This window comes from Protopterus annectens, chromosome 8.part0, assembly GCF_019279795.1.
Source record: "Protopterus annectens isolate FY-2018-M chromosome 8.part0, PAN1.0, whole genome shotgun sequence".
Lineage (NCBI taxonomy): Eukaryota > Metazoa > Chordata > Ceratodontiformes > Protopteridae > Protopterus > Protopterus annectens.
The window spans coordinates 1,199,052,465-1,199,070,654 of record NC_056741.1 but is presented as its reverse complement, the minus strand read 5'-3'; the positions used below and the strand labels follow the sequence as shown (position 1 = coordinate 1,199,070,654).

Genomic DNA, 18,190 nt, shown 5'->3' with positions numbered 1-18,190 from the left:
ATGAGGTGGTCTGAGGCTATGCTGAAGGTAATAAGATAAAGGGCATACTGCTGCTGGAGCACCTTCAAGCTTCGGAATATACCTGTAGTTTGAAGGAGGAGCTCTTCTGTTCTAAATTTTACAATGAAATGATGGTACACATTTTAAGCAACTGCTCAACCAAAAATGAAAATTCTGTGACAAAATGCCAAGAAATTGTTACTGATAGCCCTGCAGTTAAACCTCACATCTTAAGGCACTGTTAATTAAATTACTGATTCTTTGTCTCATTCTCAGTTTTGCAGGTCACAGAAAGTGGTACTAATATCAAAAGCAGAAGGGGTGATGATATCAGACTAGCTGTAAAAAGCTGGAGAGGGAGAGAGGCAGAGGGAGAGAAGACATAGGATAATTCAAGTAATCCAGAAATCAAAGGCAGAGGGAAAAAAAAATGCAAATACAAATTCCTACACTGACAGGCAAAATAGAATTCAAGAAAGAGAGAATGTTCTTTATAAAGCAGCAGTAATTTAATAGCATCTTCAGTAAGATTGCAATACAATGGTCGATAGAAATCACGACACAGAGGAGGTTATATGGAACAAAGCACATTACCAGGGGGTGGATTATGAAATGGGTTCTTAATCTTTGGGGGTGTGTACAAGATCATAGTACATTTAATGGCTCTAGAAAAAGTAGCATGGATATATTTGGAGGTAGAAATATGCAAAGGTATATGCTTAATAATCTACCATTGAGCATTTGGGGTGAGTGACTTAATAGGGCAGCAGAGCTCTGGGAAAAAAGTCAGATCTATCTATTGTTGCACTACATTTTGCTGAATATTTTTTTGGATGAGAAAGTGTAGTGCAGATTAGTTTGTGTGAATAGCAAACTGAATTATTGCCATTTTTGTTATCTGTGCTTTTTTGTCAAATGTAAGTGGCTGTGTATTTGGGGTTGGGAGTATGTGGGTTAGGGATACATCAAGAGATAGGTAACATAACTTTAATGTACATGGTAGTGCTTGTAGGTTAGGGTTAGGTAAGGGTTTGGAGATAGATTTAGGGTTGCATGTGTATGTGTACATGTGCAAGGTGAGTATCATGGCAAAGACCTCCCTGCCCATCTTAGTACTACACAATACTATATCACTATTCAGAGAAACTTGATCTGAAATATTTGGCAGGGTTATGGTTTATAGATCAGAAAATAAAAGTCTTTTCCTTTTTGTTCAATCGTTTGTGAGTAAACTATTTTAACATCCAAAAAATCATAATATAATCCTATCTATATCTCTATCTCTGTCTGTATCTATACCTACTCCATATTAATCAAATATTTTGTACTGGGAGCTTGCTCTTTCCCATTCTTAGAGTGATCGTAAAGGCTGTTATATTAAGTAAAGAGGGTGTGAGTGGTGAAACCCCTCATATGGGTTTGGGGGACAGCATCTCCTGAGATGAAAACTAACATGGCACTAAGTTAAAGATATTCACTGAAGGTTGTCATCTAGACTAGTTTTCTGGATCCCTCTTAGATGATTTGATTTACATGGTAAAGGAGTACTCATTTGTCCATTGAATGGCTGAAAGACTTAAGTTGGATCCACATACTTACTGTGGCAAGGAAGTGATGAATGAGGTGAGATCAGATTTGGTCATTCATGACTGGCTAGCAGGTAATATGACCTATATTTGAAATGTTGACACTTCTCTTGTAGATGGTAATAGTGATATAATTACAAGAGCCCATTTGTGGTAGTGAATTTTATAGGATCCCCAATTTATACAAAGTAGTTTTCCTAGTATGTATTGTATTTGGACAGTCTCAATACTCAAGCGGATTTGTTGTACAGCAGAACAAGCTGCATAGATGGAAGAATCTGGGAGGTCCAGAAAGCAAACAGTAAGCAGGGATGATTTAAAAATGTATGTGTTAGACAGTAGGCATGAGTACCTAAATCACAGTGTACTAGAAGTTGTGTTACATACATGACATATATCTCAGTGACCTAGTTAAGTCCATCTTTTACCTGGGTATCTTGATAAACTTGAAGGAGTGGCTACAGGGTCAATGCTGCCTTTAGTCTGGCCATGATTAAAGAAGATACATGAGACTTGGTTACCAACTCACTGGCTAAAATGGGACTATTCCTGTGATTGGTTACCAACTCACTGGCTAAAATGGGAATCTTCCTCTGAGGATGGTAATGGCTGACACAAATTGGGGTGTAATCAATGTAGGTTTGGCCAGAGTGCTCTGATATATAGGACCATGATGTGAACAGATGGACATAGCTATATTACAGTTAAGTGTGGATATTTCACCTACATGCTGCTTATCAAATGGAAAAAAAAAAGAAAACGTGAGGTGTTGACAGACCTATACAGCAATATATATGATGGTGGAAATATTGATAAGTAACAAGAGGATCATGAATAAACTTATAGCCTAGATTAGACTGATCAGATTTGTGATATCCTGGACTTTTGACAGTGATTCATTTTCAGCAAAGAGGAAACCACTGGCAGAAGTTGCTAAAATGAGCACTACAAGCCAGTAGTGCTTAATGATCTGCGTGATTCTCTCCTAAATCCTAGTTACAGCCAACAAGTACAGGAAGTACTCATTCTGGTAACTTCTAGCTTTACTGCTCCCCCTCAAAAAAGGACAGCAAAAAGTATTTAACTAGGATGAAATGGCAAGGCAAGCTAAGTCACAGCTGGTGGACTTGGGTCGATGACAAAGAAGAGGACAAAACTATGGTACTATGGCATAGCATCTGCCAAAGTAAAAGTCACATACGTACCTGTATGGAAAGTTATATTACATGGTGGTGGGAAATCTTTATGATTACCAAGTATGTAAACTCATGACCTAGGCATGTTGGTCATAAATGAGCTTGACTGGAATAATGCTGTCATGGTGTTTTGCTGGTAGTCCAGTTTCAGCCTTAACAGAAAGTAACACCCTTAATTTACATTTTATGTATGCCTTGCATATAAAGATTTTAAAGTTTTACAAATAAAGACAACATGAAAGAGGAACATAAAAATGCAAATTAATGTTTTGACTTCAAATAACAAGGACTTTTTACAAAGAAAAGTATATGACATTACCATTTCAAGTTCCATTTTATAATGTTTATGTTAAGTGAATATGCGGTCAACACAAAAATGTTCTGGAACGGACATATTCAAACAAAAGTGTTTATTTAATGCCATTTCCAGTTTTTTTTAAAAAAATATTTTAATTAGTGTGATATAATTTTCTGTCATGTTAGTATGCAGTACTACACAGAAGAAAATTGTGCAATTGTAAATTTTTCTGTTAGTAAAATTACTTACGACTGGTAGCAGAGTGCAGCAGAAACAACCCACTGGCTGGTTATGAGAGATCCAGCACATACATGGTAGCCAATGTTCAGTGATGCTATGTAGGGCACAGAGTTGTTTGGGCAGTCATAGCTCCTGACAATTCTATCATCTTCCAGAGAGAACACTGCTAGAAATAAAGATATGGCATGTCTTGATGAAACATGTTTTACAAGTATTTTTGTTTACTTCTTCCAGCATAAATAACATTTCTGAAAATGTAAATGAATGTACTACAACAAAAGAATGAAGTAGATAGCCAAAGAGTGTTACCCTACTGGTGGATTAAGCTTGAACTCTAGAGCTTTGACTATCCAAGCTTTAATTCACCCTGACAATCAAAGTTGCTTCAAGTAATCACTTTCAGTGAGTTGCGACAGAAGTGATTTCCTTTTTGGAAGAATTTCCTCTGACCTCAGAGATGGTATTTTGCCTCCCCTGCAAAAACATTTCAAGTGGTTTTCTGCAAGATGTTTTCAACAAATGCAGTTTGGGGATTCTGATCCTCAGTGCATTCACTTTCATCCACTCATAGTGCAAGTGGCAATGAGAAACAAACAAAAAATAATCAAGAAACAACAAAGCTAACAATAAAGAGATAAGAGTAGGTAGTCAAAGTATATCATGCAATACATCAATAAAATGAATGATTACAAATATTTCGAATGTATCTTGTTTTGGTACAGAATGAAACATTATCCTTAAGAATGATTATCTAAAGAGGGCCCGGTGACTGTCATAAAAGGAACCCATCTACACATCTCTTTTCTATAGGAGTCTCTAAGGAAATATTTTTGTTAAATACTTTATTTTCTGTGACTACAGCCCAAGTCAATGCTCTACAACGAAGATGAAATAGTTCAGCAAAGAAAATCTTCTATGAATATTCAAATGTTAGTAAGAAATACATGGTCATCATATTCACAAAACAACATTTATTTATGTATGTATTTATGTATGTATGTATTTTGCAGAAGCTGTCTTTTCCCCTCATATTCCAGTAGAAATCATTCCAATACAAGTAATTTATTTATATAACAAAACCTGGGGCATGTGTAAAAGTCTTAAAATAAAATTTTTCCTACTACAGAGAAGAAGTGCAAGTAGATACAAATGGGTCTATATTATAACATTGAAGTCTAACAACTTTGAATGTTATAATATCGAACCCAGTAGAGCGAACGCTGGAAATAGTGAAGGTGCAGAACACTGAATACTTTCCTAGGGAAAGTATTCAGTGGGCCATTTCTGCAGCTTCACTGTTTCCTCAACTGTGGAGCGAAGGTTATGGACAGGGTTAAGTTAAGTGTGCGAACGAAGGTGAGTGTGCGATTGGGCGCAGGTTAGGTGAGTTAGGGTTAGGTCGTGGGTCAGGTAAGTGTGCGATTGTGTGGACGTGAGGGTTAGGGTGGGGTAGGTGAGTTAGGGTTAGGGAGCGGGTAAGGTGAGTTTGCAATAGTGACGGACCTTAGGGTTAGGGTTGGGTTAAGGTAAGTGGATAGCTAGTGGTGTATGTATGGTTTAGTGTATGGTTTTGTGAACTGTGTGTGTGTGTGTGTGTGTGTGTGTGTGTGTGTGTGTGTGTGTGTGTGTGTGTGTGTGTGTGTGTGTGTGTGTGTGTGTGTGTCTGTCTGTGTGTGTGTATTATTTATTTTGGTATGCTTGTGTTGTGTGTATGTTTGTCGGAACAGCAATTTTTTTCCATGGGAAAAAAATTGCTATTCTGACTGTTCGGTATTCTAATGTTTTGCTCTACTGGGGTCAATATTATAACATTTGACCTTATAAGACTTCAATGTTATGATACAGACCCATACAAACTACATGGTAAGTTCCGTAGGGGGAATGAAGCACAAACATTTATGAAACCAAAATGCACACATTCAGACAATTTTGTTTATTTCTCTTCTACATTATTCTAATAATGCAGTACATCACAACTATTATCAAGTTATCTCAATTGTTGGTTGTCTTTCGCTCACCTTAATTATCAGAAAAACTAACCGCTCGCTTCCTCAATATTTTCATTTCCTCATATCTGTTATCTCTTACTTAAAAAACTGAAGAAAGTCTAATTGGCTTCTGCATATAAATATTAGACTAGCAAACATTGCAACGTTCACATATACATGGACATGCTAAAAGAAAACCTCCATGAAAGCTTCTGGGCCATCGTCTTTTCCTACTGCTTCTTGAGTCTGAGCTTTACATGAACTTAGGGCAAACATTTGTACGCACTACATTTGTAGAAAATATAAGGTATTACATCTTATGTTAATGCATTTGGAATTCACTAATTATTTATATATTATAATAACAAAAACATCAGTGTTTCAGCATGTGCAGAATAATAGTCATGGGGTGCTATAATACAGAGCCTGCATGAATGGGGGATATTCAGTGTGACAACTTCAGCACTGCCTGGTACCTTATTTATGTATGATAAGATGGAAGTTCAGTTCCATCTCCCACTGTGCATTTGCACACAGTGTATTTCATGTGAGTGCTATTGTTACTAGAGTTCTTGTGATGCATCATCCCTCTATTATATTACTGGCAACTAGTATGAGAGCTAAACTACACCTATGCTCTGGCTGTACTGGGAACAGTATTATTATTATTATTATTATTATTATTATTATTATTATTAATAATAATAATTATTAGTGACTAATACTGAGCGCAATTATAACTAGTACAGTGGTTAGTACACTACTAGGTGAATACATTAATGACTGCTAAAACATATATATGCCATGTTACACAATTATCTGTCATTTCGTGGAGTCTATCACACTACTCATCTGCATACCGAAACAATTAATGTCCACATCATAAACACCTGTATGTTAATGGGAGTCCTGTCGTCGTGCCCTACTTCTGAGATTGGAGCCCTGTGCAAGGACACTGCCCTGTTAAGTATGAGTAATAACCTCTGTGTATGATGGATGGCTGCAACATGCTGTGTTTCTCCGGAAATGTGCACCTGGTCATATGCAGGGAGTGATTCTCCTTTAAATACATTGTATTGCAGTTGTGGAGCCTACAGTCTACTGTCCCATAATCTTGATTATTTCATGGAAACTAGTTCTTGCTTGATCGTATGAAGGATTTTCACTGGATTACCCCATTTAGAAGATCTCCATAGTATATACAATGCCACTGAATCTGGTGTACAATACATACCTACATATTACAACTCATTTATTAAGTTTTAAATTATTTTGAGCAAATGTTACATGAGTTCTGTAAATAACCCATTTATTTCACAGTCCTCAATAAATATCAGGAGAACTGGAATGTAAAACGTTTATTGAACCAAACTGACTTATTTCAAATACTTTCTTGACCTGCCTTCTTTATTGTCATGACAATGACATAAATAGCATTTAATAACAGAGACAATGCATGAAAAGACATGTCAAAACAATATATTGTGCTATTGGGTTTAAATGCATTGCTAGTGCCAAAAGTGTATTTTTTAAATAAATATTATCTTCTTCATTTGTTTGTTGCAATGTAAGCCAACTTGGCACAGATGCTTTTTTCACAGTGGAGCATTGTCTAGATAAGTGAGTTACTAAGTGTGAACGAGTTCACAAGTAATGACTCAAATCGGGGAGTATAGGATGATGCATGTCAGCAACATATGCCCTTAATCGTTATCAACACAAGGTTAATCATTTCTCAGCATGTGACATAATACTCGGAACCATTGCACATGTGCAGATGGCACAACGATGTTTTATATAAATATTATCTCTGATCTCTCTTTATTACTGCATTTTTACAAACAGATCTGGTATAAAACACATTTTTGTTTTCCTGAGGAGTACGAGTCTCCTGGAGCAATATTGCTTTTAATTATCAGTACTAATAAATTAGAAATGTGAATGCTTTCTACCCTTTCTATTTATCTTCATACATATTACATGGTAAGCAATTTAACTCACATAACATACATTTTATTCAAACATGGTAAGTAATTTAACTCACATAACATATATCTTATACATACATGGTAAATGATATAACTCGTATAAAGTATATTGTGTAGGTACATGGTAAGTAATATTTAACTCATATAACATACATCTTATTCATACATGGTAAGTGACATGTAATATAACATATATAGCATATATCTTTCACATAAATAATTGAGCACATTATAATTAGTGTACCTGCAGTACCCAGCAGAGCCAAAATGATGAAAGCTGTCATCTTCCCTTTATATTTCGCTTGTGATAAAACATTTGGAACAGCTGGTTATATAGTCTTAGTTCTTAGATGTTTTCTGTGCTCAAGGCCTTTATAACAGCTGTGAAAACAAAACATTATTTTTACTTTAAATTATGCTTCTGATATTGTGCACATTATTAATTGCAGTGATACAAGTTACACTGTGCAAAACATGATATGATAAAGTTAGGGAAATGACAGAGCTGTCTACTTTCCACAGCTGTGAAATGTCAACTACTAGTAAACAGAATATATAGAATTTGCCAGATTTCTTTTATAGCATTACTGTTCCACTTCTACTCTATAAATTGTGCTTGTTGGTTCAAATAAACACACACATTTATCTCACATTTGAAATTATATCCTGATGCTTTTTTCCTAAACAGGGGTGAAATTTCAACTGTTTTCCTCATGTATATTAGTTGCTTTGTAGTAGTATCCTTGATTTTATCCCCTGTCCTAATTTATCATTCCTTGCCCCTGATTTACCAATACAGGCATCCACGGTGGTACAGTGGTAGCGTTGTTGCCTCACAGCAAGAGGTTCTCCCGTTCGATTCTCGGCTGGAGTGCGGGGAGTGCCTTCTGTGTGGAGTCTGCATGTCCTCCCTGCAGTTGGGTGGGCGTTCGAAAGACATGTGCTAATGGGAATGCCTTCATTGAAGGTTGAACATCGGGCTGGCACCTCTGCATTTGTGAAAGTCTATTGCCAATCATTAGCGGACCGGAGTTCCACTGTGGCGACCCCTAACCGGGAAAAGCCGAAAGACAAACAACAATTATGACCAATACAGTGCCCACTGTCTTTTTGACTTCTATGTCCCTACAAAGAATAACTGGTGTTTTCAGATATTTCTCAGTTTTTAACACTGTATCAGTACTCCTCCATTTCTGCTGCATGATCAGATGTAGTAAACAACCATGTGAGTCTGCTTGTCTGGCTTGGAAGTTCACATCCATTTTTTATTACAATGCATGGAAATATAATAGTGCACAAACGTTTTAATTTTTGTATACCTGATTATGCTCATAGAAACCCTTGATAAGACCGCAAGTAAAACCGCCATGGTACATTGAGGTAGTCCAGCTGTTTCAGTTGGCCCCTATCCATCTGCTGCAGATAAGTGCTGAGGGCACCTTACTTTTCACTATTTCATCATTCATTGCATTTTTTGCATTCCAAGCCCCACCATGTTTTCCATGAAGTATTATTTTCTTAAATCAGCCTTGACTATTACCCCATCCAGTTTTCACCTATTCCCCTTAACGTTCTCCATATCAGTCATTTGTTATGCTGTCTTATTTGTCTGTACATTTGTGGTATACCCACACATTATAGGTTCGCAGGTGAGTACTAGGCAATCAGTCTGCAGGGCACTGCAAACCTAGCCAAAACCCCATATTTGAAAGCTCAATCAAGTCTCAAAGAGGGCAAGATAAGATAGGCAGGGGTAGAATTTAAGGCTGCTCATCCAACTGTCTAGATTCACCTTGAAGGTGGCAAGGATGCTACTTTGCTTGGTATGTAATGGAACTTTATTCCAAAGATGAGGAATACATTGGGAATGACTCTGTCACTCCAACATGTCTTATTTAGATGATGAAGGTTTATTTCCTATAGTCAGGTATATGAAGTACCATTTGTTCTCTGAAGGAATAGGAGGCCAAAGAGGATTCACTCTTTCATGGCACTAATCCTGTGCATATTAGAATCTTCAAAAATTAATCAGAAAACATGTTCATTGTCTAAGTGTGAATGTACTATACACTGTATGCAGCAGTGAAGAGGCCAGGAAACAAATGAGGTCAGACTAAAGTGCATTATCCTGGCAAACAAAGTCATAAGCCACAAGGCACTGTCATACCTTGCCAGTATGTACAGTAACCCCTCCATTCAAAGGCTGTTGGATCACTTACCCGCTAATGAACACCTTTTAATCAGCATCCCAAATTAACCTTCTCATTTAGAAAATTAAAGTCAGGAAGGGTATACCAATAAAAGCGCACAAAGAAAAAAAGCATTGCTGGAGTAACTCTGCAAGAATAATCTATTTATGGATCAGGACTTCACATATGCAGGTACAGCATGCGCAAATGGATCAGGGTGAATGCAGAAGTCTAAATGGAGACAATCAGTTTGGCACATGTGGTAGTACTACGAGTGGCCTTTAACTTCTAAGAACTATGATAACATCTAAAGTCAGGCATGCAGCATGAAATGTAAAACAGTCAAATATTTGGACACACTGAAATATCGCAAAACTGATTATTTTTTATGAAATGAAAATATTATACAGTTTGCAAAAAGAAAGAGAACATTGTTTATTTTTTTCGGAGCTCATAGTAGCACTTTTTTGTCCCCTAACCCTGCCTGCTGACTATCAAAACTAATTACTGATTGGTTCTCCTTTGCTCATTGATAGATAGCCAATTATAGAGAGTAATGCCTAGGGTATTCTCATTCCTGATGTCTGATGTGGGATCCAATCACACATATGCCCCTTGATGACTATCATCACTTGTTTGGGATTGGAAAGCCCATTTACCCAGCTCTTACAGCAATTGTGAACATGCAGTCCTTTTTTCTTGGGAGCAATTGGCCAAATGAACTACTACCCCCCCCTCCTAGGATGGTTAAGCCATTACAAACCACTTACCCCATCCTCCCATACCTGCTTCTTTCATCATCTGAACCACTATGTGAGCTAGAACATTTGGTTTCCAGACAGGGCTTTATACCTCTATGCTACAAAGCTGGGTAAATAGTATGAATTTCTCATTACAACATATAGCATGCATTATTCTCCTTATGGAAAATGTACCAGTTTTTCATGTATGATGGCAAATTTGCAGAATACACTAAATACTCAAAAACAGCAGGAATAAAGTAAAAAGTAGGAAAAAGTAAAATGTGTGACTCATGTACTACGTACATGGGCTATGGATGCTTAAGTCATCCTTTCACAATAAACTTCAAAATGTTACATACTCTACTCTCTTTGCTAGAAAATAAAAGGAAAAAAAATGAAGGAAATCTTTCATTGTGAAAATTCTACATGCAGTACCTGGGTCATACTGCAGGGGGCCCTAGACACATCCAAAAATCCAGAATAGCTCTTCAGGAAGCCAAACACCCACTCAATCACAATACAGTTTGGGGCAAGGATGTGTTATATTTCCCCTCCTCAGCTCTCTGGGTTTCTCACCAGAGCCATGAGCTATGGCTGCAGTGGATATCTGGCATCCCCTTACAAAAAGGAGAGAGAGAGAGGAGGGAGGACAAAATAAGAAAATACAGATTACTATACAGCATTTACCTTTAACATTAATAACTACTTACAAACAGCTTTGTTTTACAAACAAGATAACCACTGAGCATCCTACCATGCAGGAAAAGGTAGTAAAGTGAGCTAGTGTTCCACATGTGAAACTCATGTGAACTGCCAAGATGCTGGGCAGAGACATTGGTGACACACCCCCATGCATCACACATTATCTGGCAATTGATGGCATGGAAGCTCTTCCTACTGTGGCACGTTGTCGACCAGGAGGGGCCCTAATCATGACATGGATGCAAACTATTACACTGAGTACCTCAGGGCAATATGCCATCCCATAAAAGGAACATATAGCCCAAGCTTGGTCCTGAGGTGACACCAGGAAATAGATGTACTGATCCACATGTGCCAAGAATACATATAGAAACTCCCTCAGTATCCTCAAAGCATAACCCTATGAGAGCCCCAAGGAGTTCCCAGTCTGTTTCTGGAAGGTCCGCATAGCATATAGTGAGGGCTGTACATGCTTTGATGTCCACATGAGTCAGAAGTGCATGCATTCCTTCATTACCCCTATGGAGGTCAAACATGCCCACCAAGGCCCTTATGTTCTTGTCCACTCTAAACCTATCAAGAATTTCTTATTTATCAAAAGTTATAATTAATAATCCTTTGCCTATATTCCTGCCTTCTTGGTGGGTGAACACTGCTGGCAAAAACAGTTTTGGCCCAGCCATAACAAGCAGCTCTTAAACAGCAAGAGCAAAGCTCACCACAAGAGATAGCATTTTTCCCAGCTACAACTTTTACACTTTTGGTGAATTTTCCCTTTTTATACCACATCTGTGACAAGTGCAGAAAGCAGGAAAAAATTAATCATGATTTGCAATTGGCATAAAATAGCCTTAATTAACATAAGAGTATTTACATCACTTCTCATTACCATCTCATTACCTTATCATTTGCATATCAACATTTGGGTATACCACGAACTGGTGTAACTAGCCTCTATGAATCCTGACTCATCTCCACCTGTCTGCCCGTATCTCCAAGTTCCCTAACACATCTGCTGATGACTATAATACCTCCCAAAGTGTCAATAGCATAAATATATGCTACCACATTTATAGCATTTGGAAAGGTAAGTTTTTCACTACCCAAATGTACAACAGCAGATATGTTACAAAGCAATTAACTCACTATGTAAGTTACTACAAATTTTATACAGTCCTACCGATAGCAGTTCATTAAGAAGTAGGAAACATGTATTTTTGTTTTATTAAGCAATCATGAAATAACAATGATTGTTGCACGCCCATTCAGTCAGTGTATTGAATTATCAACTAAATGTGCAGTTTGTGTAGTCATATCCTTCTGCTAGTACAATGTAACAATGTATAACCTACTAAGGTTACTTGTATTACACTTAGTATATAAAATATTGAAAATAAAAAAAAACACGTCTAGCATACAACTTGCTAATGTCCTCCCTTTACCAATCACAACCAGCAGCAAAGCCGAGACAAAATACTATAAAAAGTAACAGTCAGAGACAAAATAATGCCCCTAAAAGACATAATGCTCAAATGAATCATCACACTGGATTAGTTTGGCCATAAATATTTTGTTTATACTGCATAGAATTGTACAGAAAAATATTCAGTACTTTATTCTGATTAACATATATTAACTTAATTATTTAGCAACTAATGGCTGCTGTGTACATCCAAACACATGCAGCATCACACACACACACACACATACACACACACACACACACACACACACACACACACACACACACACACACACACACACACACACACACACACACACACACACAAAGAGACACACAGACATTGATACACATGTACACACAAACGTATGCACAATTTTTGAAAGAGGCTACTTCTACTCAGTGCACCCAACTCAAAGTAGTCCATTCTTTCCAGAAGGAAAACAAGTGCTACTTTCTCAAGGGTGGGTACTTCAAATACTGCTATAGATCCAGTAACCACCTTATTTATTCTGATATATATATACATATATATATATATATATATATATATATATATATATATATATACATACACACACACATTAAGGAAATCCAGCAAGAATTAAGTAATTATTCAAGCTTAATGTTAGAATGTTAGTGTTTTTTTCGAATATCTTTTTAGTTCTTGATGGTCTCTATTGATACCAAAAGAAAAATAAATTTGTGGCTGAGAACAAAATTGAAAATATGACTGTATTATTAGTAGTAGGATTCTTTATATGGAACAATTATACAGAAAAGACAAGAGATTCACAAACACATTTATAGCCATCAGAAAAAAGTCAATGTCTTGTATCTAAATGCACACAAATATGTTAGATATCCATTTCTCTAAGGCAGATAACCATGTTATTATATTAAGAAAGTAAACATAACTTACGTACAGATTAAAACTGTTATGTTATGTTTTATATTGAGGAAATTTGTATTAGTGTATTGGATCACTGCCACACTCCAATATGTAATAATCATCTACCTCCTTGTGACGTCAGAGGTGACTTTGACTCTTTGGATTCAATCACCAAAACATTGTGACTACTTTTCAAGAACCTTGGTAAGCCTGCCTGGCAAGTGTGCATTAAATATTATATATTACCACGACAAAACTGATGGAAATATGTGTTTGCAGCTGTTTTTGACAAACAGAAATATGTCAAATCCATAACATTTTATTAAATTTGTTAATGGACTTCATGCTCTGTGAAAGAAAGCAGGTATTCTAAAAGGGGAAGTCTTTCCTAACTTATACATAATGCACTTTTCTTGTTTATATACTGCAAAGTATAAAAGTTTCAGGTATTTACACGATAAATGTCTTGCACAAAATTAGCAGAAAGAAGAAATGACTCAATGAATTAAAACACTTCTTGGTATTTTCTCTTCTGATTAATTTCTATGAGATCAGTTGAATTAATTTTGGCTAAGAATCTAATAAACAAAATTTTTCTTTCTCTTTCCCAAACTCATATATAACAATAAAAAATTCACTGGGATCTGATTAAGGTGTTGATATGTTCTCATTTCCCCAGAGCAGTATGCAGTATGATTTCTGGTAAATTGCATTTATGTTTAGAGAGAGAAAAAGAGACAGAGAGAAACAGAGAAAAGCAAAACAAAATTAATGAAACAGTATTTAAATATAGATAGAGATATATAAACAAAAAAGGTAAAACTATATATATATATATATATATATATATATATATATATATATATATATATATATATATATATAGTGTGGGAAGAAATTTGTACCAACCTATGAACCTATATATATATATATATATATATATATATATATATATATATATATAGAGAGAGAGAGAGAGAAGCAGAAGGGGAAAACTAGTTGTACTGGAACAACTGCCCTAGATATTAGTACACTGATTTTTTTTCTTCCTTAAGGAAAGTGTGTACTACCCTTAAGGCTGGAAAACTACATTTCCTTGTTAGTAGGTTAGGTCTACCTATCTATCTATGCATTATAGATTTATGAAGCTATTTTTCTTTGCTTAGACACACATGGCAGTTCATTTCTGATTTTAAGAGCCTTTCATGTCCCTGTTATTTTTCTCATTGCTGCCTCTACCCCATTCTGTAGCAAGTCTCATATGTCCCGGGCTATCTTTATAAGAATTTCCCTCTTTGGATTCATCTAAGCCCCACACCAGATAAGTATTTGGCTTATCTTACTCCGTTAAAATTGTTATAGACTTCACCCTTCTCATGATACAGCCCCCTTTTGTTCAAGAGATTATATGTAATCTCAACATTGGCATCTTACTAGCTCTTTTAAAATCTGTATTTTATATAATGGCTCCGCACCTTGTTAGAATACTTCAAGAACAAATGATCCTGCCGGCCTGCTTCCTAAACTGGATTATCACAGAAGCAAGGCTACTAAACATGAAAGAATAAAGCTGTACATAGCATTGTTTGGGTGTCATTCAGGATTTTTTGAGAAATGTGAAAAGAACTGATAAAATAATAATTATAGATCTTGATAATATGTGCATAGGTTCATAGGTTAATAGGTGTGTACTAGGCTAATGGCCCTGGAGCCTTTACTACCCTAGCCCATAGGATTAGCCTGGCATCGTGCCACCCGACCTTAGTTCCCAGTGCCTCTGTCAAGTAGAGCCACTGGAGTGATCCTCGGGGTGAATTTTCTATTTCCCATCCACTCATCAAGATTTCTGTTGAAGAGGACCAGTGAGGTGCTCGGCTTGACATGTATGGGAAGTCTATTCCATAGCATGGGCAGACTCTGGGTTATGAACCTGTCCCTCCAACATGTTCTGTTAACTGTGGAAATGAGGTTGAGGTCTCTTGAGCGTGTTGTGCGGCAGGATTGGGATTTCTTTAGATGTAGCATTTCTAACAGAACTGGGTCAGACATGGCTTTGTAAGTCAAGCAGAGATCACCTCTAAGTAGGTGATATGAGACAGAGAATAGTTGGAGCTTTTTGAGTCTGTCCACATAGGACAACTGTTTAAGGCCTAAGATCCTCTTTGTGAGGTATTTTTGTGGCCTCTCCAGTTGTTGAAGGTGTCTAGTGAGGTACATGCCAAATGGGGCATTCTACTCGATGATTGGCCTAATGAGGGAAGAATAGAGAGAGAGAGAGAGAGAGAGAGAGAGAGACAATGACCACTTTCTTCCTGGATGGATGCAAAACCCTTAGTAATGAGATGTGCCACATAGAAGGACTTTCTGACCACAGTGGCAACGTGGTGGTCAAAAGAGAGGTTGCTGTCAACCTATGTTCCCATATTTCTTATGACTCCTTCTGTGTTCAGTGGACTACCATTGATGTGGTAATTCATGAGTACTGGGTTTTTCCCAAAGGGGATGATGACAAATTTTTTGGCATTGAGCTTAAGGCCATGGTTCTGACATCAGTCATTGGTCTCAGTGAGGCCTTTCTGCAGGATGTCAACATCACTTGGGGAGTTAATTATGGCTCCCAACTTGCAATTGTCTGTGAAAGCTGTCCAGCCAGTGTCCCTTCATGTTGGCCTGAACTTCAGAGAAGTAGATACCAAACAGGAGAGGACCCAGAACTGAACCCTGTGGGACTCCACTCATGACTGGTCAACAGTCTGACTTGGAGTCAGCTACTTTCATACTGTATGTTCTATCTGTTAGCCAGTTTTCAACCCACCTAGTAATATAGGGGTTGATGCCTAGCTTAGTGAGTTTTTCGATGATTCCTGAGTGGGGAATGGTATCAAATTCCTTGGCCAGATCAAGGTAGGTTGTATGAACCACCTTGCCTTCATCCACAGCTCTAGTGACTGACTCAAAGAAGTCAACCAGGTTGAGCAGGCATGATCTACCCTTCACAAAACCAAACTGTGTGGGATCCAGAGTTTGGGGGTTCCCTATATCTTTGTTTATTAGGTCCATGATGATGCATTCCATAGCTTTGTATATCAAACTTGTCAGGCTAATGGGGTGATAGTTCCCAGGGTCTGCAGTCACTCCTCCTTTGTGGAGAGGGATGACTGTAGCAGTGCACCATTTGGTAGGGACAAAGCCTGAGGTGAGACTGTGATTGAACAGGGCACACAGGTGAGGTGTCATTTCACTCTGTAGTTCATGTAGAACACAGCCAAGGATATTGTCAGGTCTCATAGAAGCTGTATTCTTGGCCTTGGACAGTGTTGTTTTAACCTGTGCAGCAGTAATACTGGGTGCCTGGCAATCTACTGGTATTGTGATTGGTCCTTTGGTGGGGGAGAGAGGGGTAAAGTTGGCATTGAATCTGTCGACCAGTATATTGGCAGTATCTGTTGGCTCAGTATAGGAGGTGCCATTGTGCAACAGTTCCGAGCAAATCTGGGTATTGCCGTGGAGATTCTTGGCATAAGTATAGAAGGCCTTGTTGTTTTTTTACTACCTGCTGCAATTCTGTTTTCATAGCTAGCTTTAGAGGATTTGATGAGAGATCTCAACTTTTTGTTGAGGCTGATAAGGGAGTTTTTCCAGTCTTGGGACTTCACCTTATTTCTCATCAGTTTCCTCCTTCTGTTGTAGAGTTTTGTTTATGCAGGGGACCACCAGATTGGCTTCCTTTTTTTGGAGGAGAGCATCTTGGTTCTGTTAGGTATAGCGAGATCCATGCATTTGTGTACATGTTCATACAGGGCATTAGTGTATGATTCGGTGGTCATGCAGCTGTTCTCCAATTGCATGGATGCCGTGAAGTTAGCCACTTCTGTTTTTAGGAACCCAAAGTTAGCTTTGTAGAAGTTTTTCATGGTGGTTACCTTTGCGGGTGGGGTGGGGTAGAAGGGATGTGTATTTCCAAGGTGATTAGTTTGTGGTCAGATCCAACCAGGGAGGAGTTGACTATTGGTACAGAGCAACGGCCACCCATGTTAGTAATGACCAGGTCAAGGATGTTGCTACCTCTAGTGGGGGTAAGAATGAGCTAGTCCAGGGCATTGGAATTAATGAATTCCAGGAAACGTTGGGCAAGTGTATTGGTACATGAGTAGTTTTCCCAGTTAATGGAGGGGTAGTTGAAGTCGCCCAGCATGAGTGTGTTAGGTTGGACCCTAATATTCTCCAGGGTGCTTAGGAACGTGGAGTATGAGTCTTGGGTCATGGTTAGGGACCTATAGCAGGCATGGATGATAAAGTTCCAGATTACTGAAAGAACACTGATGTGAATCTCCATCAAAAGAATAAGAGTGAGCAGAAGTTCATATACTACTGGACACTCAGTTTCATGTTAGCTGCAGTAAAATTAACAGAACATCTTAGTTATGAATATCTAGAAGCCTGTATGACATAAAACTAAAAGAAAAGGAGGTTCACAAACAAAAGGTGATGCTAAACAATTTTACATGTGTTTGAGTGATAACCAGACCACTATGATAGAAAGGTACAGTGAATGTGTCCTTCTGAAACAACATCAAGTCATTGGTATGGTGCCACAGGATATGTTAGTGAAAAAAGTAGATAGGTTTCTACTGAGACCAAGGCTGGCAACACGAGAAAACATTGATTTCTCAATAGAACTGAATGGGTAACAGTAATCAAATTCATGCAGAAAATACGATGGTACCATTTAAGTACTACACGGATCAGTGCTGGGACAGGTCATTTTTAATATCTTTATTATGCAGCCACGCAGAAGGCTAATGAGAAGCAGTCTTCCTTTGTGTTGATAACACAATGTAAAACAACAAGGAAATATAAATAGTAAACAAAACAATGAAACACTGAATGATTAAAAAAATGATTA

The 18,190-nt window shown here is 37.6% G+C and overlaps 1 protein-coding gene across 1 annotated transcript in view; it reads right to left on the bottom strand.

Annotated features, from left to right (window-relative positions):
* Window positions 1–7,580, bottom strand: part of LOC122808081 (trypsin-like) — a 162,003-nt gene extending 154,423 nt beyond the window's left edge. The window contains exons 1-2 of the mRNA XM_044079056.1: window positions 7,555–7,580; window positions 3,330–3,509 (exon numbers count right to left, since the gene is read on the bottom strand). Of these exons, the coding sequence (XP_043934991.1) occupies window positions 3,330–3,509; window positions 7,555–7,580 (206 nt within the window). The remainder of the gene's footprint in view (window positions 1–3,329; window positions 3,510–7,554) is intronic.
* Window positions 7,581–18,190: the final 10,610 nt, after the last annotated feature.